General features: G+C 34.7%; 1 protein-coding gene across 12 annotated transcripts in view; it reads right to left on the minus strand.

Annotated features, from left to right (window-relative positions):
• CHL1 (cell adhesion molecule L1 like) overlaps window positions 1-25,122 on the minus strand; it is a 201,400-nt gene that overhangs the window by 49,617 nt on the left and 126,661 nt on the right. For all 12 annotated transcript variants that reach the window (XM_055343975.1, XM_055343977.1, XM_055343979.1 and 9 more), the window contains 6 exons: window positions 23,800-23,905; window positions 17,996-18,183; window positions 5,449-5,571; window positions 4,214-4,384; window positions 3,214-3,261; window positions 1,355-1,475 (listed from right to left, as the gene is read on the minus strand). In XM_055343975.1, coding sequence (XP_055199950.1) covers window positions 1,355-1,475; window positions 3,214-3,261; window positions 4,214-4,384; window positions 5,449-5,571; window positions 17,996-18,183; window positions 23,800-23,905 — 757 coding nt within the window. The remainder of the gene's footprint in view (window positions 1-1,354; window positions 1,476-3,213; window positions 3,262-4,213; window positions 4,385-5,448; window positions 5,572-17,995; window positions 18,184-23,799; window positions 23,906-25,122) is intronic.

Here is a 25,122-nt window from a genome sequence, read left to right on the forward strand (position 1 = left end):
GGGGTTGCAAAACCATTAAAATTGACTCTTTTTCTTCAAAAAACAACTTAAAATCACTCATTGAGAATATATGCTGAATTATGAATGATTACGATCTTTAACATTTCAAATTCTTCTTCACTAACCAGGCACCCAGCTATAAGAAGCCCTTAACCTCCAAGCTAATTATGTAAACTCGGGTATTGGGATGGTGGAATGTATTTTGCCATGATATTCCCAATGGTAATGGCAAAGGATATGTGGTGGTGGTAAACATATAGGGATGGTGGCAGGGAAGAGGCAACCTTTCATGACTAAGAATTAAATAAGATGGCCCAGGCAGCCTGGGTGGGGTTTAGCCGCCTTCAGCCCAGGGCCTGATCCTGGAGACCCAGGATCGAGTCCCATGTCGGGCTCCCTGCATGGAGCCTCCTTCTCCCTCTGCCTGTGTCTCTGCCTGTGTCTCTGCCTCTCTCTAATAAATAAATAAATATGGCCCTTATTTGCACAGACTTAAATACTTATTCAACAAATATAACAATTTTCAAGAGATGATCAAGCGAAATTTCCTTAGTATTTTTTTGGAGGTTTTGGTAATATGCATTGATTTTTCAGATATGAAAATGTTGAGTTAGTTATATTATTAAGTGAAGCTCTCTAAAATTACATGGTCCAGAGACACCTGGGTGGCTCAATGGTTGAGTGTCTGCCTTCAGCTCAGGGCCTGATCCCGGAGTCCTGGGATATAGTCCTGCGGGCTTCTTGCATGGAGCCTGCTTCTCCCTCTGCCTGTGTCTCTGCCTCTCTCTCTCTCTCCCTCCCTCTCTCTCTCTCTCTCTGGGTGTGTGTGTGTGTGTGTGTGTGTTCCCTCATGAATAAATAAATAAAATCTTTAAAAGAAATACATGGTCGGGGCCTCCTTGTATGGAAAGGTCAGCAGGGTGAAATAATAGATAAATAAGGCTCATTGGAAGCTGAAAAGGAATCAGAGCTCATAGCTTAACAAGAAAAAGTGGGGCAAAATGTGAGAGCAGAGAGACAAAAACCGAGCACCAACAGTAAGAGGCTGACAACTCACAACCTTGGGCTCCAAGGATGGCATCTCCCCACTGACTTAGGTAAGGAGAATGTTGTCATTGTCACCTCCATTCACACTATCACAAACTGACAGAGCAATCTAATTATAAATCAATCTCAGTCACAGCCTGAAGTCTGTAGAAGTCAAGTGCAAATTACTTTCTCCAGAAATGTAGTAACAGAATTTTTTTTAAAGAAATCATTTAAAAATGTGTACAGAGGATTAACTGCTTAACTGATGCATTCTTCTCTACAGAAATGGATGGACAAAGTCATGAATAGGGGTCAAGTTACTCACAGGCCTTCGGCAAAACACTCAAGCAGCAGGGTGTCCCCTTTGAGGATGGTGACTGAAGACTCACTGCCACTTTCAACAGGAGGCAATAGCAGTCTGGGTTTTCTTTGCTTGATTGAATTTGCTATAATACAGAAAAAAAAGTCACATATTTGTTCCAAACAAAGAGGGTTCCAAACAAAATTTTGTGGCACTCAATCTTCCTTAAAACATACTTAAACATATTGTACCTCTGTATCTATATGTAGATATATTTTTTTAATATATTACCACTTAAATAGTCTCCATTCTTACCATGAAGCATGGGTCATCCTTCAGATGCATTAACTTAAGGTAGCACCAAGTTTTAAGAAGGTTATGGCTTATACCACATCTTCAAATTTCGGAAGTTCAAGATAATTGGTTTCTTGATGAAGACCCTTAAAAGTTAACTGATAGCCCGTGATTTATAGTCTACGCTTGAATCATACCTAGCCATGTTTGATGGCTGTATATGTATTTTTATTTGATTTAATGTACCTAAGTATTTGATAAGATTCTTGTTATGATACATCTAATTTCCAAGGCCTTGCTCCCAGAAATTCTGATGCAGGAAGTGTGTAGTGGACACCATGTACTTATGAAGGTATCAAGTTCTGTGAAGTGCCTCTATTTATATTCTTAGCTCCTCAAAGAGAAACAGTTTTAGGGAATGATTAGGGAGCACTCTCACTAACTACATGTTGAAATGTTCCATTTGTTACTTTCTCAAGAATACTTTTCAAATACAACGGCAAATGAGAATTTGATTTTTCAATGTAAATTTTAACAATATTTCCAAATGTTCACTCAGATTGTTTTTTTCCATCCAATGTGGATGTGATTTGACATAATATGGAAAGTGTAAACAGCTGACATTCAGAGTAGAGAAATGAAAGGCATAGGTAGCAAGGTATACATGCTATGGTCCTTACAAGTATGTTTATTGAAAAATAAATAATAAATGATGCAATTATTTTTACTGAATGGTAAAAAATATAACATAAATGACTGGGTTATTGACCTCAATGGTAATGAAGTTGGGGATATATAATCAGTCTACCGTCAAACAGAGGGTACAAGCAAAAAAGACCCCGATCCAGCCCTTGTGATGTTGCCAGTATGTATATCAGTTATCTAGATTAAACCACTCGTCCCAGTGATATAAAGGACATGTGTTGCATTCAAGTAAAGGATTCTTCTCAGCGTGGAAAACTAGCTTACTATATAACTCAGGTTTACTCAGGCATCTTCCATTAAACACTAGTTCTAGTAGATGTTCTGGGGGTGGGGGGGAATGAAGCATTTCACAGACAAATGAAGTTTGGAAAATGCTGCAGACTGTATTCTTTCTCAAAGTCACAATGGACAGTCCCATGTTCAGTATTCTGAGAAGTCTTACTAGAAAATAACCACTTAACTTTCTTAAGTCTAGTGTTTCTCTACTTCTGTCGATACAAAACCATTTCTTTTTTCCTTCTGCACATAACAGCTATCCATCAAAATGTCACCCAACAATGACAGACATTTTGGGTGATGCAAAATAATTACTCAATTAAAAATATGCATAATGTATGTGAGTGTATGTATATTTACCTATATGAATTATATTATAGTTATAGTTATACATTTACATAGTGATGAATTTATAATATCACTCCTTCGCTTAAGTATAAGGAAGGAGGGGGTGATAGAAACCTCTATGCTAAGGAGTTTTTCATTACAGAAATATTAGTATTTTAATATGCTAATGAAAGTATTAAAGGAAAAATTTAAATTCTGAGATGACAATGAGCTACTAGAGGTAAAAATAAATGCTAACACTCGTCATGTGATCAACTTACCCTTGGAACCAATTTCTGTGGATGAACTTGAGTCATTAGCATGCCTTACTGAAATAAAAAAAAATGAAAGAAAAAACTCACAAACATAATGGTAGATGCTGATATCAATAATGAATGAAAAGTCACAGTTTTCTCTTAGAAAGATTACAAAATGAGATATAACCATGCTTCACTAGAACATCATCTTAGAGGATATATTGGGAAAAAAAAATTCTAATGAACTTAATCTTGAACTACCACAGATGAATCCAGGTCAAGTGAACACACATTACAGCTTTGTTAAAGAGAATTGAGGCTGCTAAAAGGGATGCTATAGTGAAGCCCTGGCATAGTGTATCTACACATAACAATGGAAAAAACCATGAACCAAATTAGACAATGGAATGGTAATGCCAACTTCCAACTCTACTGGAGCCAATTTTTCAGTCAGTGAACTGTTGGGGATTATCTCCACCCTTTGAATCTTATGGTTCTTTCTCCCACTAATGACTTTTTCCCATTTGGGAACCCAGACTGGCATCTGCAGAATCAAGTTGGGAAGAGAAGCAATTCAAATAACTTTGCCAATTTGAGAAGGACAACAAAGCTTGATCTGATAAAAATTGTAATAGTCATTCTTTTTATTTTTGACTCTGATTTTCTTCCACATTTGCAGCATGCTGGTTACTCAAGATCACAATGCATCAAAGCCTGAGACTCGTTTCAGAAACCCCGGAATATTGCTGTGTATTTCACCCCCTGCAAAGGACCAGATCCTGAAGACGTCAAATGAAATATATACTTGTGCTGTGAATTGAGATTTGATTTTCTGGCTCCGAGAGGCAGAGCTACTGTAGATCTGCAGCTGCAGATGTCTCTTTCATCTGGATGAAGTCTCTAGAGTTGAACTAAACAATGGTGGAAAATATCAACCCAGCTTTAACTGGCTTCAGCCAGAATGAAATTACAGGCACATTTGTATTCAGCATTCACGATGGAACGATAAATTATTTGGACTTACAACTGTTAACTGTTAGTTTCATTGGCATTTTCTGCACAATAGTCCTCAATCTTGGGAATGCGGCAAAGCAACAGTAATCATTCCGACTGTCTTTTTCTTCCACATTTGCAAAATACAGATCTCCCTTTTGACTCATGTATACTCTTTCATCTTGTTCAATGTGTTCTAATTCTGGAAAGAAACATCTTGTCATTAATAGGGGCAATGGTCCTTTATTGTGCCTCATCCTCCTTCTCCATTTTCCTTTCTTCCCTATTATTTCACTTCATTTTCTTTTTCATGCTTGCTCTTCCTATTCCTCACAAATCTGGTCTTACAATAAAAACAATGAGTGAGAAGTAAAAACAAAACAATAAAACAACAAACCCCCTGGGAGCATGCTTTCCACCATTAACCAAAGAAGTCCACTGGTGGACAACCAGTCTCTACAATCTACCTCTCCTTGCCATCGAAGCCTCTGCTTCTGTAATGGCTTATCTGAAAACTGGTTCAATTGGTCCAATCAAACAGATCTCCCCAAAAGTTGTGTTTGAGATACTAATCTGTCTTTCCTCGATGCAATCTGGAGAGTTCTAGGGTGACTGGAGTCTGGAATGTCTGGCTACAGCCAAGAATAGTTTTTTTCAGTTTCTTCCAAGTATTGCACAAATATTATCATTTTCTCCACGGGCCACGTGAGAAAACATTTACGACACACTGTGAAGGCACATGCCAGAAGGATTTTATAAGAAGCTGGAATTTCAACTCAAGAGTTAATACAATTTTTTTTTGGTGAATTAAACACAAAGGTTAATGCTAGTTTCTCTGTGGGTCACTGTATGTAGCAGGTAGAGCATTATTAAAATAGAATTATAAAGCTAGCAACACAGACCCAGGCCATCCTCAACTTTGACATAATATTCCAAAATTAAGTTATTTGGAATATAGAAAGTATTTTTTTCATAGACATACTTTACCACATCAATAGCTTCTCTCTTTCAGATATGATAAAATCAAGAGATATATTTAAGGGTTTTCTAGTGTTTTCACGTATATCCTTAACAGGATAGTTAAAACTTGGAACACACTATATAGATGGATATAATTTTTTAAAATCTATTTTATTCCATATTGATAATGTTTTTCTTTTTTTCCACTTTCATAATCTTACATTATTTTTTAAGCTTTGTTCACCTATGCTATCTGACATGATGCATGAAATTAAAATCCTATCGATGGAACAGAATGTTACTTACCAATATTCATCCAGTAAATGTGTAAAGGTGGAAGGCCTTTGGGAGGGTTGCATTGGAGGACAATTGGATCTCCCTCTTCCACTTCAAGAGGGTCAATTTTTTCTTTTGGGAATTTTGGAACATCTAGTATAAAAAATCATTTGGGACAATATTTTAAAAATTAACTTTTAATGTTACAAGTAATATATTAAAACCTTCTTTTTTAAAAATAGAGTATTTTTAATAAATTCAATGCCCCAAATCTTGATTTTCATATCTCCCCTGCAGAAGAAAATATTGTTAAGAGTCTAGGGTACAACCTTATGTAATTTTCAAAGTGCTCCAACAGTGACACCTGAGTTGTTCAGTGGTTGAGTGTCTGCCTTCAGCTTAAGTCATGATCCTAGAATCCTTGGATCAAGTCCCATATTCAGCTCCCCTCAGGGAGCCTGCTTCTCTCTCTGCATATGTCTCTACCTCTCTCTGTGTCTCTCATGAATAAATAAATGAAATCTTTTAAAAATAGATAAGTAAAAGTGCTCCTACATTTTACAAATGTAGACAACAAATATTTTTGCTGTGTTACATCAATTGGGAACAATATGCTTATTCATGTTTCTCTACATGGAGATAAAAGGTGAGTTTAAATTCTGATAGATATATCTTTTTTTCTTCAAACACTGTGATTTATTTTCTAGGCAGATATATCTTCTCTGTCTCTGGCTTTATTGTGGAGACTTGAATGTGATGGACAAATATTCCATTCAAAATATAACCAAGCTAAATTAAAAATTCAAAGCCCACAGAAGGAAAATGGTACAAATAACAATGAAAAGACAAACATGATCAGTTTAAGTTTCTAAGAGAAACTTCCACATTGGAATCACTCCCAGGAAATGAAATTTCAAATGAAATGGAATTGATGAAGGAAAGGAGACTTTGCAATATTTTAACATATTGTTTCCCATGCTGGAGACACTTTCCTAAAAAAGCAACACAATTACAATGGGAATATAAGTCACAATATGCAGAGTTTGAAATCCAGCATAAATGTGTGACTATTTTTATGAAATTATTTACAAGGTAGTTTTAAGAATATTCAAAATGGGGTACTTCTGGTGGCTCAGCGGTTTAGTGCCGCCTTCAGCCCAGGGCCTGATCCTGGACACCCAGAATGGAATCCCATGTCGGGCTCCCTGCATGGAGCCTGCTTCTCCTTCTGTCTGTGTCTCTGCCTCTCTCTCTCTCCCTGTGCCTCTCATGAGTAAATGAATAAAATCTTTAAAAAAAAAAGAATATCCAAAATGTATTCTGCTTTAACACTCTATTGATATGTTTAGATTTTATTAGGGAACTTTGAGTGATAGAATTACTGAGGCTCTTATAGAAGATGAGGACCTTAAGGTATTTATAACATTGCTGGCTTGAAGGAATTTATTATGGGGTATTCTATTTTTGTATTTCATTCCTAAATGGTGGTTCACAAAAGATTATCATTATTCTTGGAAGTTTAAAGATATATACTCATTTATTATCAAATTCTTCTTGAGGAGCTTTGTGCATTTCGGATGTATTTGTTCTCTTGACCCTCAACCCTGACCCCAATTCCTTAGTGGTTGAAGGAATTTGCAGACATTTCTCTTATTGATGCACCAGCTAGTTACAATGCATTGCTTTTTGTCTAAATTCAAGGACCCTTCAAGGCTTAGCACTGCAAGGACAGTGGGTTATACACAGTGCCTTTGCCAACTTAGAAGGCAGGCTTCGGTAGTGTCACAGTCCTCAGTGGATTCCCTCTTTGCCAATCCATTGAAGCAGATTTCTCTTGGCAAGGCTGGAAACATATTTGAAATGGCAACTATCTTGGAATCAGGCTTTTGCTCCAGGTAGCATGAAATTTCCACCAAAAGACTGGAAAAAAAGCAAGTTTAGGGCATTCACTATGGTAAGATCTTGTAGATAAAATATCAATGCCACCTATTTGGTAATGCCTTAGCTTTGACTGAGAACAAATGCTATACAAATCATTTTGTACAAAGTATACGTCATTGAAAGTATTGTGCAGAACCTTACAAAACTGTTATGTGCCCAAAGCTCTAAATTCGAATCACTTTTTTAGTGTAACTTGCTATAATTGAAGCCCCATGTTCTTTGGTATTGAAGCTAACTGGTGTTGGATAGCTACTGAATCTGTTTATACTCAGATACAAGAGGCAACAGAGGAGAGAAACATAGAACAGAGAAAGAAAAGAGCCTGTAATCCTGTTTTATAACAAGCAAACTTTACAATGTCTTATAGGAATACATAGTTCCCTGGGTGATATCTATTGTAAAGTAGCTAATTAATAAGATATATAAAGCCTTAATTGGGGAGCTGCCCCCTCAGAGTATTCAGAAAGATCTAATGATTCAAACAGATAGTACTGCCAGTGAAGCACTATCATCCATGCATTAATTAAATCTGGATTATAAAATTCTAATTCCAAAGACGTAAATATGTAATTCAACTGACTTCTGAGGCATCAATAATAAAAATAAATAAAATAAAATTTATAAGTCTATCAAACCCTTTATCACATACCATCAATCTTTGGAACAGTGTTTGACCAAAGATGAAATGAATATCAGGAAACAAGGGAAGGATATTTATATGTTTAATAATTTAAGGTCTGAAATAGATTTATAAAAGACATTAATTTGTCAGTATTTTTTATGGTCTTTGACTTTGAAACTATTTAATAAGTCTGATTCCATGCTAGAAAGTGAACAATTTAATGGCGACAGATAAATGTGGAATTTAATTACTGTAACTCAACAGCAGGCATAAAGTTTAGCTTAATTCAAATAAAGAAATGACTCCATTTAAAAATAACTCCAGCCAATGACTTTGGCTAATTATGTTTCTCTAGTGATAAACATTAGCATTGTTGAGTTTGAACAGATGCAATACTTTTAAAAGTGAATTGTAAACAATCATTTTTCTTTTGTGTAAGGTAACTACATTGCTTTAGCTTGCCAACATATTTTAAATGAATTTTCCATCAACAGTAAAAACACAATCACTTCATTATGTTTAACTAACGCTGGACTTGACCATGATATGGCCTTTCCACAAAGAAATCAGAATCCATTTGTCCATCAGTATCTACCTAAGCAAAAGTTTAAGAATGTTTGGAAATCCCATAATAACCAAGTCTACATGGAGTCAGTTTCCTTTATGTATAATCCCCCTACCTATCTATCTGCATTAGGAAATCAAGTAATTGATAATACTCATCTTTTTTTTTCCTATTCTCCAATAGGCTTTCACAGTTATTATTTAGTGTTGTAGACAAATTTGTAGTAACAACTCCAATGGCACAGGTTTCTAAAAATCCAGCCAGAATCCAGCATGAAAAAACTCAGAAACCAGTTAGATGGATAGCAGTCTTCTTATTGGAACCATCAATATAAAGTAAAACAGCAAATATAAAATTTCTAGTACCTCTACAAGTTGAGATGCTGACTGACAATGAGTTTTGAAAGTCACCATTCAATTCTTTTAACCTAAGATATTGAAAAAGTAACATTTTTGTACTTGAAATGCAAATGACTCCTAAAAAATATATTTTGTATTTATAGTATAGTATAAACTAGATATTTAACCTAAGATATTGAAAAAGTAACATTTTTGTACTTGAAATGCAAATGACTCCTAAAAAATATATTTTGTATTTATAGTACAGTATAAACTAGGTTCTGGCCCAAGCACTAAAACTAACTGGTTATGTAGCTTCAGACCAGTATTTTTCCCCTTCTGTGTCCCCATTTACTTTTTCTCTGGGATCCTAGAGTCCTCTGAAATCATCACTCTAGACTCCTCAAAAGTCTCACTAGATTAGAAGTTTCTCAAGGGCAAGGATATTATAAAACCTAAGTTGTAGAGTCTTACCATGCCAATATGCTTAATAGTAAAGAGTAGTCATGGAATAACATCAGGATAATTTAACTTAATACAAATAGTGCCAACTAAACCACTTAAATGAAAAAGGTACAGGCAACTTAACCACTAACAAGTTACATAACTCTACAGATTGTCTTTCTCTGATACTCAAGATATCACATCAAGTCTTCGTATACTCCTATCTCTCTATAAGTCTGATACTCTATTGCCAAGGTATTTCCAACAAAAAAGTACAATATATCTCAGCTCATTTAGAGGATGTATTACCTGAATTATCAAAGTACAGGCAGCACTGTATGGCATCAGGGTTATACACATAAAACCTGGAGCCAGCTGCTTGAGGATGAAATCAGGCTTCATCACTTATTATGTGATCTGAACCTGTTACTTAATATGCTTCCATTTCATCACTCAAACTGTAAGGACACCTTATTTACTGATTTGTGTCAAAGTTTAAATAAGCCATTTCATATAAATCAATTAAATAGCATGGGACACTTAAAGCTCACTCAATATATGTTGGCTACTATTCAAGTATTTTCACTTCGCATGGTATACCCAGTATACCCATGGTATCACCATATAGAGATAAGACGGGCAAAGGGCATATAACGTTCTTCTGCTGCACCTTCTGATTTTCCTTGTAGTTTACACTGTAACAACTTCTGTAATTTTATGTAAATATCTGGAATTAGCTTTTACAGAGGAGGAAAGGAGGAGGCCAGAAGGAAGAAACAATATGTTTTTTTCATATAGAAACTATGGTTTAATGATACCCTTCCCCATTATTGGGCAAATCACCCTATGCCACAGAACTTTATCTATTTTGACTTATCTCTCTATTTACAGCACTGGACTGGTGAGCTTTTTGCGTTCCTTACATTTCCACTGAATGTGTTTGGGGAACTGCTTACAGTCTGACAACATTATCATGAATGTATGCCACTGAACTCACATGCTGTATCATCACCAAATCTAGTTTCCATCTGTAAAGAAATTTAATTGATTTCCATTTCCTGTAGAGTACCCTATTAATCCATTTAGGACTACAGAAAAATAACACTGCCTTTCAGTCTATAAGCTCGTAATGAATTCATGCTAAGGAAGAACACCCAATCCAGCCCATTTCATTCTAGTCATTCACACAATCTGACAGATGAGAGGAAAATCCTCAGTCTTAATTATACCTGTAAAACTCAAACTTGTACTCCCAACACTAATATCAACACTAACAAATTGATCTTTTTTAGTTAATTTGCATATATGAGTAAACAAAATTAGCATATTGCTACCAGATTCTGCTTCTGCTATCCTACCCCTCCCAAATCTGAGCAGTAAATAGCCAGAGTATGTCTTAAGGGAATTGTCCTGAGGAATCTGAGGAAACTATACAAATGTAGAACCCAGCAGACCAGAAATTCTAATTGGTTTCCATTAAGACTGTATATAGAGGATTGCATCCCTAAGCCTGCCATTTCCTAGATTATTTTAATAGTGTGTGGAAATTGCTTTTGGTACTCTTATTCATTCTTTTATTCTTTGGTCTATGAATCAATAAATCAGTCACTGATAATATGCATTCAAAGCAGCATCTGGAAGCATGCAAGGAAGGGAGAATAGCATAGCACATCTTTACCATTCTTAAGCATCCCAATTAGTACACATGACAACCAGAAGACTCCCAAATAGTATATAACTAAATATTTCAAAAAAAACTCTAGAGAATTTACATATGGATTTCCTGATAGCACTATTTGTAACAGCCAAAAGTTGGAAACAGTCCAAATGGACATCCACTGGTCGTGAATGAATAAACAAAGAGTGGTACATCCATGATATAATACTATTTAGCTGTAAGAAGGAGCAAATTACTGATACATGCTAAAACATGAATAAATCACAAAAACTCACTAGGTGAAAGGAGATAGATGGAAAAAATCATGGTATGATTCCATTTATATGAAATGTTCAGAAAAAAAATTACTGAGTCAGAAAGTAGATCTGTGACTGTCTGAGGCTAATGGGGATGGGAAGAGAGAGTACCTACATATGGGGATAAGGAATCTTTGGAGGATGATGAAAATGTTCTAATATTAAATTTTGATGATGGTCATACTAAAAATTTATTTTAGAAACTCACTGATATTATATTCAAAACTGATAAAATTTATGATATCTATATGATGCCTCAAAAAGTTGGTTTAAAATTTCAGAAAGAAAAATCACTACAGGCTGAAACAGAGTAGGGATGCTAAGTGGAAAAGGCTGACTTGTGCTCAGAAGGACAGGCAGTACTGAATAGCCCAAACAGAATCATGTATATCATCATTTTCACTCTGCTGATGGTTGTCAAAATGAAGGCTAGAAAGACCTCCCTGCTCCCCAAACTCACTTGCCACATTCACAGGATAGAAAGTTTTTGAGGACAGTCTTTGTTTTGTTCACTGCTATTTCTCAAATTACTAGAAAAGTGGCTGGCACATGAGAGGAGCTTAATAAAGATTTGTTGAATAATTCACTAACTCTCCATGCCATATTGTGGAAAATCCATTTAGTTAAATGATTTTTTTCCATGTTTGAAAACAGTACATTTTGTTTGTTTGGTTGGTGTTTCTTTTGCTCTTTCATTTCCTAGCACACTCGACTGCAGTGTTATTGAAAGCAGAAAGCTGAACATCGGGTATAAAGGTTTCCATTAGTAGGGAGTAATAACAGGATTTTCAGTTATTGTCCTCAGGTGAAAACTTAGGTGCCTAAAGCCATTAAGGCTGGTCTAATGAAAACTTTAAGAAATCAGATGAAACTCTAAAATTCTAATCACAAATTTTCTATCGATGTAGAAGAATTGACTCTCTATAGCTTAAGAAAAGAATCGATTGATAAAGGTTGTAGGAAGCTTTAAACAGTCTCTGATTTATAAACCCCTAAGAACTAGGGTAGCAGTCTTATTCAACATAGAAATGATTGCAGGAAGCTGTTAGATGATGAAGTAATTTCAGGAGAGACTGGAAATGATGCATAAGAAACCTAATTTATTTTGCTCTTTTCTACAGCAGCAGAAAAACAGGGTAATTACCTACTACATAGCTCACATGTAACTCTCATCTCTTCACTGCAATGCTAGCAGATTCAGGCCAGAATTATCCTCACATTGTTCACCCCTTTACTTGGTCTGCTTAGATAATGAGAGAAAATATTTTTTAAAACCCTTTAATTGAAGAATCTTCTACTAACATGTGCCATTTGCTTCTCTGCAAAGCTACTGCCTTTTCCTTTGTGTCTCCATAGCAACCATCAGAGTTCAGGTTAGGGATCACGCTAATGCCTTGCCTTCTACAACAGATTTTTAATATTGCTCTCTCACATACGTATCTTATTTCAGTTCTTTTAGTTAATTAGATGGTAGATTATATGGTTATAGTTAGACTACAATATATAGTTTTATAAAATAAACTATATACATGGATAATTATATCTGTCTAGTTTTATGATCACGACCACAAATTTCATGGTAATACGTTCTGATCCTGAATTCATGAACATCTCCTAGTGAATGTCACTTCAAACCTAAATTCCTGAGTCCAGTTTCCAAGTTTATGTGTCAATACTTTATCCATTACCATACTATAATGTCTTATTTTATAACCCAGTATATCTAATTCAGACAAGTATGTTACTTGTTAATTTTGCATATATAACAAGGCCATTTGTAAAAAAATAAAAAGAAACAAAGAGACACAGCACTCTTTTATCTACCACCCATTATACAAAAAACATAGTATCACTATTACCTTTCTGTCTGCTGCAAAATCCATCCACTCATTCCATTAGTAGTAACTACTATCCTTAATTTTGTTTCCATCAATCTCTTGTTTTTTCATTATAGTTTTCATTATAATTTTACCACATACAACCTTACCCCTAAACAGTTTATCTTTACATATTTGAACCTGTATTAATAAAATCAGACTGTATGTATTCTTCCAAGATTTGTTTTTATTGTTCAACAAAGTCTTATGATTCATCAATTTCCACTGCTGAGTAACATTTTTTGTATGACTATACCACAATAGATTTACTCATTCTTACCATGGATAGACACATGTTTTTCCCAATATACTTTTAATTAAAGCAATGGTACCATAAATACGCCTGATGGACATGGATGAGTGGCACACATGCATGATGAAGGAAATAGAATAGCTAGGTTACAGGTGAGAGCATCCCCAGTTAAGGAGGCAATGACAAATATTTTCCACAGACCAGGTAGAAAAGTACACCTGCCACAGTGGTAGATACATATTACAGTAGTTGCACATTCCCACCTAACACATCATAGTATTTCCCAATTTTGTGAAAATAAGTGCTTTTAGTATTTGGGGCTATAGTTAATCTATTTCTGATTACTAATGATGTTGAGCACATTCTCACTGGCCATTCCAGTCTGAGGAACAAGTTTATATCTTTTGCCACTTCACTTTTTTCTTATAAAATTATTCTTTATTATTTTCTTATAAAATTATTTATAAATACATAAATTTTTCTTTTTAAAAATATTTTAGTATATTTTTATTGGAGTTCGATTTGCCAACATATAGTATAACACCCAGTGCTCATCCCAGCATGTGCCCCCATCAGTGCCTGTCACCCAGTCACTTCATCCCCTTGCCCACTTCCCCTTCCATTACCCCTTGTTAATTTCCCAGAGCATAACATTATTTTAGGTTACAGTCATTGGCAATGATTTTTTCCCCTCTAGGTTGTAGCTTATCTCTTCTTCCTGAGGTCTTTTGATAAAAAGGGCTCTAAAAATCAAATGTAGTGAAACAATACATTAAATACATTACATTAAATCCTTAGTGATTTCCTTAAAAAGCATCAATATGTCTTATTTAAGAAAACTTCCCTACTATAAATACACTGTTCAAATCATTTTCTAATTTTTTAAAAAAGATTTTATTTATTTTTTGACAGAGAGCACAAACAGGGAGAGTAGCAAACAGAAGGAGAAGCTGACTCCCCATTGAGCAAGGAGTCTGATATAAGGAAGCTCAACCCTGAAACTCTGGGATCATGACCTGAGCTGAAGGCAGATGCTTAAAGGACTGAGCCACCCAGCCACTCCCATTTTCTAATTTTTAAAAATATTTTTTGCCTTTCAAAGTTCAATCCACTTGAAATGGATTTTTTTATATTATGTGGTATAAGACTCCAAATAAATGTGTCTTTACATGGACAATCAGTTGTTCCGCCCCATTTTGTTTGGAAGGAAGGAAGGAAGGCAGACAGGCAGAGGGAAGGAGGGAGGGAAAGAGAAGAGAGAAAGAGGGACGAAAAGAGAGAGAGTGAAGGAGCAAGAGAGGGGAAGGAATCTACACTAGTGTTTCCATAGTGCTTTCATATGAACAAGGGTTTGTTTCTGGCTTCTCTATGCTGTTCTATCTATCTAACCCTGTGTAAGCCATAGTGGCTTAATTACTAAAGTTTTACATTGAGCCTTGTCATCTGATAAGGAAGTTTCTACCAAATTCTGCCCTTTGCTCCTCAAATATATTGTGAATCAGCTGGTTACATTCCACAAACAGATCAAAAAGAAATTAAAGATTTGGATTTCAATTATTCTATACATCAAGTCTTGGAGACTTGACATTTTAGCTTTACTGAGTCTTCAAATTCATGAAAAAGATATTTTTTTTTCTATTTATCTAGATCTTTTAAAAATATTTTTCAATAAATGTGTGTATTTTTCAACTACAAAGGTTTCACATCTGCTTGTTGGATTTATTTTCTGCTTCTGTTATTATTTTATCCCTTCAATCTCTTTTGAATTTATCATGTTACCTTAAATTAGTTCATGCATTTTCTTTTTTTTTTTTTTTTAGAGTTATTTCTTTCTTTTAGAGTTCTTTCTTTCTTTCTTTTTTTTTTTTTTTTTTTTTTTTTTTAATTCATGAGAGACATAGAAGGATAAGCAGGCTCCTCCCTGGGAGCCCGATGTGGAACTCCATTCTGGGACCGGGACCACACTCCAAGCCTAAGACAGGAGCTCAACTGCTAAACCACTCAGGCATCCCAGCTCATGCATTTTCATCTTAAAAGAATGTTACCTAAAAAGCTTAGATCATTAATTTTCATAATTTCTCATTTTCTATTGTATGTTTCTAGGATGAAAAATATCCCTCTAAATAATGCTTTACCTGCTTCAAGCATGTTCTGTTATGTAGAATTTCTACTACTGTCACTTCAAAATAATGTTCTATTTTCTTTTGCCATTTCTTATTTGACCTATGAGTTACTTAGACATCTATTTATTAATTTTCAAGGATATAAGACTTCTCTAATTTTGTTTTTATTATTAATTTCTTTTTTTTTTAATTTTTTTTTTATTTATTTATGATAGTCACAGAGAGAGAGAGAGAGAGAGAGAGAGAGAGAGGCAGAGACATAGGCAGAGGGAGAAGCAGGCTCCATGCACCAGGAGCCCAACGTGGGATTCGATCCTGGGCCTCCAGGATCACGCCCTGGGCCAAAGGCAGGCGCTAAACCACTGCGCCACCCAGGGATCCCTTGTTTTTATTATTAATTTCTAATTTAAATGCCCTTGGGTCATATTTACTTCATAGCTAACATGTCATCAAGTATTGAAAAAAAAAGCATTCTACAGGTTTAGGTACAATGTTCTCTATATGTTCATTAAATGGACCTTATGTGTAGGTTCTTTAAATCTTCCACAAACCTATAGTTGTTTTCTCTGCTTAAACTACCAAAATATGAAATACATTTGTTAATATCTCTCATTATTATGATAGATGTGTCCATTTCCACTTGTAATTTATTTTTGTTTTATATATTTTAATATTACATATGCCTAGGGAATTAATCTTCAAGAAGCCTTTTAAAAATAAATTGTTTTGACTGATAATTAATTCAGATAATCCTATTTTATTCTGAATCTCATTTATCTAGAACATCTTTTCCATTGTTTAGTCTCAACAATTCTGTAGCTTTATGAATTAGATGTGTTATGCAGTAAACAATTTATATCTTTCTCAAAAAACAAAACAAAAAAAAAACCACTTGAAGCATTTAGTCTATTTACTTTCATCTTCAGTTAATCATATATTTGTATTTGCATAGTTTTTTTCTTTTTTTTCTCACATTTCTTACTTTTTTTTTCTTTTTCTCCCTCAAACAACACAGTCTGTTAATCATTCATCTCTTATTCTATACTTTTAATGTAATTACCTTATAAATCTTAAGATGCAGACTTTACTTGTAATACTCTAAATTTGATCTATCTTCTCTCTCCTAGAATAATGTGAGAATTTTATATTGTAATTTCAATCCAGTTACCTGTCCCAATTTTTAGGATAAGACACACATGTTTTTCAGTATGTGTTTTTCTAAGATTTGTGTATATACTGACCTGCCCCAGCCACCCCCAGTATAAAGCATCCACATCCTGGAAGGTCTGTGACTTTGAGACTCTCCAGTGTCTACAAGTCTACAGGAAGAAATTGCCAAAGAAAAGCTGTTGGCAATGTTCTACATAAGAATTTACTCAGTGAAGATTTTAGTTAGTCATATAATCCTGGATATGTTAAGATTAGGGAAAATAAGAGACCAAAAGTGGAATCTGGTCATCAGAGATCCCATGCTACACAGGCAATATATGCAAATGAGGAATTCTCTTAATCTTCATCATAGTTACTGATAAAAAACACCCCTCCCAGTAAATCATTTACAGTTTTCCATGATTATTTATGGAAAACATTACTAAGATATACTAATTGCTGGTTCTCCTCTCCTAATGGGCACTCGTAGTACTGAAGTTAAGTAGGGCTACACACAATTTGCTTTGCCCCCACAAAACAAACTATGAGTAGAAATTGCCTGTACAGTTTCTTGTTGGAAGTAATTTTTCATGCTCTCTGCCTCAAACTCTGACCCATGTGGCATCAGTTGCTACATACATGCTACAGCTACAAGATGATGCCATCTTCATCAGCCTGGACCTCTAAGAGGCTGCATAGAGAACAGAACATCTGTCCTGCAAAGCTGCCAGGCCCAAAGTCAACTGCGTGATCAGGGAACAAACACAGGGGGCCTGGAAAATACTTGTTACTGAACTATAATTTAGTCACATCCAACCAATGTATTTAACTTAATTCTCATCCTATAAGGCAAAGCAGATGCTGGTTTCCCCTCTCCACCCTATGTTAGATATAAGAATACTGAAACACAGCCTAATTAGGTTGCTTTCAAAGATCATTCGCTTTTGAGGTACCTTGGTGGTTCAGTTGAGCATCTGACTCTTGGTTTCAGCTCAGGGTATGAACACAGGGTCATGAGATCAGTCTTCTAGTTGGGCTCCACACAGTGTGGAGTCTACTTGATATTCTCTTCTTCTACCTCACTTAAGCTCTCACTCTCTCTCTCTCTCTCAAACAAATAAATAAATCTTTTTAAAAAATCATCCACTTTTAAATATCAAGCTCTACAGGATAATTTCACTTATAAATGAAATATAAGGCATATATAAGCTGGTAATTAAAATAAGAACGTGTCATTATTCTGCTCAACCCTAAAACATCTGTAAAGTGAAATCTCCATTGCAACACTTACTTGGAACTATAAATTCTATTTCTTCTGACATAGCAACTCCCAGTTTATTAGAAGCAAAGCAGCGATATTTCCCTTGAAAGTGAGATATGTGCCCCTCATTTGGGATCTTAAAGGTTCCTGAGTTGTTAGACACAATTATCCGAGAGTCAGAGAGATCAAAAGGCTTGTCATCCTTAGTCCATGTAAACCTGTAAGATAAAACTCAAGTAAACAACCCTGAAAAATCAGAATGTATCTCTTAATTTTAAAGGGGTGACAACAAAATGCAGAAAAATGACAAAACCAAGACATTTGATGGTAAAAAACTATATTTTTAATTGACTATATAATAGACAAAAAAAGTCTCAGTAGAGTCTGAGAAAGCTTACAAGTTGTTACAGACTGAATGTTCATGTCTCCCTCGAATTCATATGTTGAAGCCCAATCCCTAAAGTAAGATTAGCTGGAGGTGTAGAACTGGGGAGGTGATCAGATCAGGAGGGTGGGGTTCCCACGAATGGGGTTAGCATCCTCATGAAGGAGGGCATTTTTGTCCTTTTCTGCCATGTTAAGTTACAGCCAGAAAACAGCTGTCTATGAACCAGGAAACAGGTCCTCCTCATCAGACACCAAATCAACCCAGGCCTTGATCTTGGTCAGCCCAGCCTCCAGAACGGTGTGACAAATGTACATTTGTTGTTTAAACCACCAAGTCTGTGCCATTTTTGTTATAGCACACTGAACTAAGACGAAGCCATAAAGAAACTGTAATAACTGAGAAAACAAATTGAAGATAGGTTCTGTTCTAAGTTTTTTAACTTTTTCAATTGGAAAGGTATTTTACTAATACTTTGAAGATTACTAAATCTAAAAACATGTAACATGTCATCACATCATGTATGTATGTGAAGAGCTCACTCAAAATTATAAAACAAACAAGAACTATTAAATGTGGTCATATTTCCTACCTACATTTTTAGACAATAATGGATTTGAGATCACAAAAAAATATAAAATTTTGAAAATTGAGTTTTTCCAATTGTTACAATGCTACTAAAGACAGTTTCTATGACAACATTATCTTCTGTCATATGATTATTGTTTAAGTTACTTAATGATTTGCATTTTTCCCCTTTTACAAATTGTGGTAAACAACCTTAACATATTTATTTTTTGGTACTTATCCAAATATTTCATTAGATCAAGCTATTAAAGTAAGACTGATAGACCAATAACATAAGAAAAATTTTATAGATGTTGATAAATGTTGCAGAATTGTATCACAGAAAAAAATATACGTAGTTAAATTCCCATCCCAGTATGCCACCACATCATTTCTGTGGATGAGGCTGTAAAAAGCATTTAAAAAAAATCTTATCAATCCAGTAATGACTTCCCAATTTGATTTTATTCAGCATTTCATATATGAATTATCAATGAAAATTGTGGAATGTGTTAGGACACCATATTCTTATACTAAACTGAACATTCTTTCACCAGGAATAACAAACCTTTATGGGACACATATTTTTGTTAGGAACATGCCTGCCTTCCCCTCACACTATTTCTTTTGTTTTCTCTTTCCATGTGTTTTATGTTGTATCAGCTTTACTTACAAACAACACAGGGAATCTATTCTTTCAAATTCCAGTATGTTGACTGGGATCAATTCACCTATACAGAATTAAACATTTCCACTGGCAATATGTTATGTACATTTTTTAATTCATTTATTTTTATTTTTTTTTTATTATAAATTAATTTTTATTGGTGTTCAATTTTACCAACATACAGAATAACACCAGTGCTCATCCCGAAGTGTCCCCTCAGTGCCGTCACCATTCACCCACACCCCGCCCTCTCCCCTTCCACCTAACCCTAGTCATTCCCAGGAGTTAGAAGTCTTTATTTTCTGTGTCCCTTTCTGATATCTCCCACACATTTCTTCTCCCTACCCTTATATTCCCCATCACTATTATTCATATACCCCAAATGTGTGAGAACATACACTGTTTGTCCTTCTCCGATTGGACTTACTTCACTCAGCATAATACCTCAGTTCCATCCACGTTGAAGCAAATGGTGGGTATTTGTTGTTTCTATTGGGATGAGTAATATTCCATTGATATAAATAACCACATCTTCTTTTATCATTCATACTTTCGATGGGCACCGAGGCTCCTTCCACAGTTTTGCTATTGTGACATGGCTGCTAGAAACATCGGGGTGCAGGTGCCCCGGCGTTTTCATTGCATCTGAATCTTCGGGGTAAATCCTAACAGTGCATTTGCTGGGTCGTAGGGCAGGTCCTTATTTTAATTCTTTGAGAACCTGCCACACAGTTTTCAGAGTGGCTGCACCAGTTCACATTCCCACCTACAGTGTAGAAGGGTTCCTTTTCTCCGCTACCTCTCCAACATTTGTTGTTTCCTGCCTTGTTAATTTCCCCATTCTCACTGGTGTGAGTTGGTATCTCATTGTGGTTCTTGTTGTATTTCCCTGATGGGCATGTGATGCAGAGCATTTTCTCATGTGCATGTTGGCCATGTCCTAATGGGTCTTCCTTCTGTGAGATTTCTCTTCATGTCTTTTGCCATTTCATGATTGGATTGTTTGTTTCTTTGGTGTTGAGTATTAATAAGATCTTTATAGATTTTGGAAACTAGCCCTTTATCTGATATGTGATTTGCAAATATCTTATCCATTCTGTAGGTTGTTCTTTGAGTTTTTGTTGACATATCCTTTCGCTGTGCAAAGCTTCTTATCTTGATGAAGTCCAATAGTTCATGTATTGCTTTTGTTTCTTTTGTTTTCGTGGATGTATCTTGCAAGAAGTAACTCGTGGCCAAAGTTCAAAAAGGGTGTTGCCTGTGTTCTCCTCTAGGATTTTGATGGGTCTTGTTCACATTTATATCTTTCATCCATTTTGGTTTATCTTTGTGTATGGTGCACTGAGGGTGGTTAGTTTCATTCTTCTGCATGTGGATGACCATTTTCCCCAGCACATTTATTGAAGAGACTGTCTTTCTTCAGTGGATCGTCTTTCCTCTTTTTTATCGAATATATTAGTTGACCTTACACGTTCAGGGTCCATTTTGGATTCTCTCTATTCTGTTCCATTGGTCTATGTGTCCTGTTTTTGTGCCAGTACCTCCATGTCTTGATGACACAGCTTTGTGTACAACCTGAAATCTGGGCATTGTGATGCCCAAGCTATGGTTTTTCTTTTTTAACATTCCCCTGATATTCGGGGTCTTTTCTGATTCCACACAAAATCTTAAATAATTTGTTCTATTCTCTGAAAAAAGTCCATGGTATTTTGATAGGGTTTGCAATTGAACGTGTTAAATTGCCATGGGTAGCATTGACATTTTCACATTATATTCTGCCAATCCATGAGCATGGAATATTTTTCCATCTCTTGTGTGTCTTCCTCAATTTCTTTCAGAAGTGTTCTATAGTTTTTAGGTATAGATCCTTTACCTCTTTGTTAGGTTTATCTCCTAGGTATCTTATGCTTTTGGGTGCTATTGAAAATGGGATTGTTCTTAATTTCTCCTTTCTTCAGTCTCATAGTTAGTTGTATAGGAATGCATGATTTGCTGGGCATTGATTTTGTATCCTGCCACGCTACCAAATTGCTGATATGTGTTCTAGCAATCTTGGGGTGGAGGCTTTAGGGTTTTCTATGTAGGTATCATGTCATCGGCGAAGAGGGAGGAGTTCTGACTTTCTTCTTTGCCAATTTGATTGCCTTAATGTCTTTTTGTTGTCTGGAGTGCTGAGGCTAGGAATTCCCATACTATGTTGAATAGCACAGTGGTGACAGTGGACATCCTGTCTGCGTTCCTGATCTTAGGGGAAAGATTTCATTCATTTAAAAATCTTCTTTCCTGATTCTAGGTAGAATTTTATAAACACCACCCCCAATTTAAATACTACATAGTTCTTGTTACATAGTATCTGACACTGTTTTTGTTGATGTTGCTAATACTAATTGGTAAGATTGAGGACTTTTTTCCTCTTGCTATTATGATGGGATATTTTCTCCTTCTTGATTCCCAATTATTTTCTAACTGCCTATGTGGTCATCCAATTACATTTTTAATATATTTATTTTTTAATTTTTAAATCAATTTATAATCAACAACTTCAATGTAACCCTTTGTATTTATCAAATCTTGTTTTTGCATAGTGGACAGAATAACAAATCATATAATAATAATCATCATCATAATCATAATCATATTAATCATATTTTCTCATATATATATAGATTTTATTTTCTTACATAATTATATTGGACATGGCTCTACTAAAATAAGTAAGTGATACCAGAAGGCATTCTATCCTTATTTCTGAATTTATTGTAAATGCTAGCAGTTATTTCATAATTAAATTTGTACTGGTTACAGACATAAGAGATATTTTTGATCATTAATCATCCCTGATGATTGTAGGGTATTATCTTTTGATATAATAATTCAGTTCATTACTATTAATATATATATTATTGATCCAGCCACAATAATTGACTAAATCTTCTTCATATAATTCTATCCACATTTATATTTACTAACTCAATATATTCCATTTGGTAAAATACAGATAATAATGATAATTTAATATGTCAATGATTCACTAAGGGTGATTTTTAATTTTTTTAAAGAGTGATTTTTAAAATATCAAATTATCAAGCAATAATGTCAGTCACAGTAAAATTCCAAGCAATTAATTTTCATTAAATATATATCTTCTTAATAAATATAAAAGAATTAAGTGAATCAGTACAAGTATGTAGCTTAGCTGCTCATTTTAGGATCACCTACATTAAAATCTAGACTTCTCCCTACAGTTTCTTTCTCCTCATTCCCAATGTACACACATTTCTTTCTCCCTTCCAAAGTATTGGAAGAATTTTGAAAATACTTCATCACTGATCGTGATCACCCCAGTAACAATTATTTAATTAGTAAAACACTAGATAACAAAATATCATACAGATAGCATTCAGGATGACTAAATATTTCTATGATAATTTTAAAAATATCAACTAATAACCTATTCACTGAATAAGATATGTGTCACATTAAAAATATGTGTCACATTTTCGACCTGAAATAATACATATGTATTGAATGTCATTTATCAATGTATTAAATTTTGGATTAACAAATGCTAACTTTCATTAAGTAGAACTAAGGATCTTCTGGGTTTTGGCTATGTTGTTCACTTGTAATGTAAGGAATTACTGAATATTTCCACAGTGCCAAAACCTACGCTAAGTATTTAACATAAGGCAATCTATTTTATGATAAAAATAATTTCGACCTGTAGAAGAACATATGGAAAATAACCAAACTTTATTTTCATAAGGGAGAAGAAATGTGTGGGAGATATCAGAAAGGGACACAGAACATAAAGACTTCTAACTCTGGGAAATGAACTAGGGGTGGTGGAAGGGGAGGAGGGCGGGGGGTGGGGGTGAATGGGTGACGGGCACGGAGGGGGACACTTGACGGGATGAGCACTGGGTGTTATTCTGTATGTTGGTAAATTGAACACCAATAAAAATTAATTTATAAAAAAAAAAATTAAAACCACAATGAGGGCAGCCCGGGTGGCTCTCTCTCATGAGTAAATAAATAAAATCTTTTAAAAAAATAAAAAAAAAATAAAAAAAAAACATTGCTAACATGCTATCATTCTTTTGGCAAGTCTTAACCTTCAAGATTTATAGTTCCACAAGCTTATAATAGAGTACAAAGAAATTTTTAAAAGATTACATATATTTAAACAATCATTTCATTTGAAAGAATACTCACGTTGGTTCTGGATTTCCTTTAGCTTCACATTCAATTTGAAAATATTCATCAAAGGGAAAGGCAACTTGCACTTTTGACTGTTTTACAATTGTTGGAACCTGCTGAACTAAATATCAAAATATGTATTTAAAGAATATGATCTACAAAAACTAGGTGAGTTTAATTTAGCCATAATAGAAACACTTGAAACTTGCTCTCTATGTTGATACATAAAAGAACTATAAAAAAGTGAAAATTACAGAACAAATATGACTTTGTCTTTGAAAAATGTATTTTATTAATTAATTTTTGAGGTTTGCCCTTGGGTCATGTTTTTTATGCCAGTGTAGTCAACATACAGTGCTTATTAGTTTCAGGTGTACAATATAATGATTCAACAATTCTTTGCAATATTCAGTGTTCGTGATAAGTGTACTCTTAATCTCTTCATCTATTTTACCCATCCCCCCACCCACCACTCATCTGGTAACCATTCATTTGTTCTCTATGATTAAGAGTCTATGTTTTGGTTTGTCTCTTTTTTAATTTGTTTTCTTTCTTAAATTCTACATATGTGTGATATCATATGGTATTTGTTTTTCTCTGATTGACTTCTTTCACTTAGCCTATAACCTCTAGATCCATCTATGTCATTATAAATGGCAAGATTTCACTCTTTTTGGCTGAATAATATACTATTGTGTATATGTGTGTGTGTGTATACAATATATATATAAATTCTTCATTCACCTATCAATGGACACTTTGGGGTGTTTCCATAATTTGGAAGCAATAAACACAGGGATGCATATATCTTTTCTAATTAGTGTTATTGTACTTTTTGGGCAAATACCCAACAGTGGAGTTGCTGGATCATATAGTAATTCTATTTTTAACTTTTTTGAGGAAACTCCATACTGTTTTCCACAGTGGCTGCATAAGGTTGCATTCCCAACAATTGCATGCAAGGGTTTCTTTTTCTCCGCAGCCAACATCTGTTGTTTCTTCAGTTTTGAATTTTAGCCATTCTGACAGATATGAAGTGATAACTCATTGTGGTTTTAATTTGCATTTCCCCAATAATTAGTGATGTTGAGCACTGTTTTATGTGTCTGTTGGCCATCTCTAAGTCTTTGGAGAAATGTCTGTTCATGTCTTCCACCCATTTTTTAATTGAATTATGCAAAAACTGAGAAACCTTCAAAAAAACATATGTATTAATCCATTTTAAATAGCCTTCTTTGTTAAAATATCTATTTTATCAAGAACACAAAATATGAGAACAGTGGCTATTTTTTACATTATAGCAAATTTCTAATATCTTCTTAGAAGGCAGCTGGATTC

This window comes from Nyctereutes procyonoides, unplaced genomic scaffold (assembly GCF_905146905.1).
Source record: "Nyctereutes procyonoides isolate TBG_1078 unplaced genomic scaffold, NYPRO_anot_genome, whole genome shotgun sequence".
Lineage (NCBI taxonomy): Eukaryota > Metazoa > Chordata > Mammalia > Carnivora > Canidae > Nyctereutes > Nyctereutes procyonoides.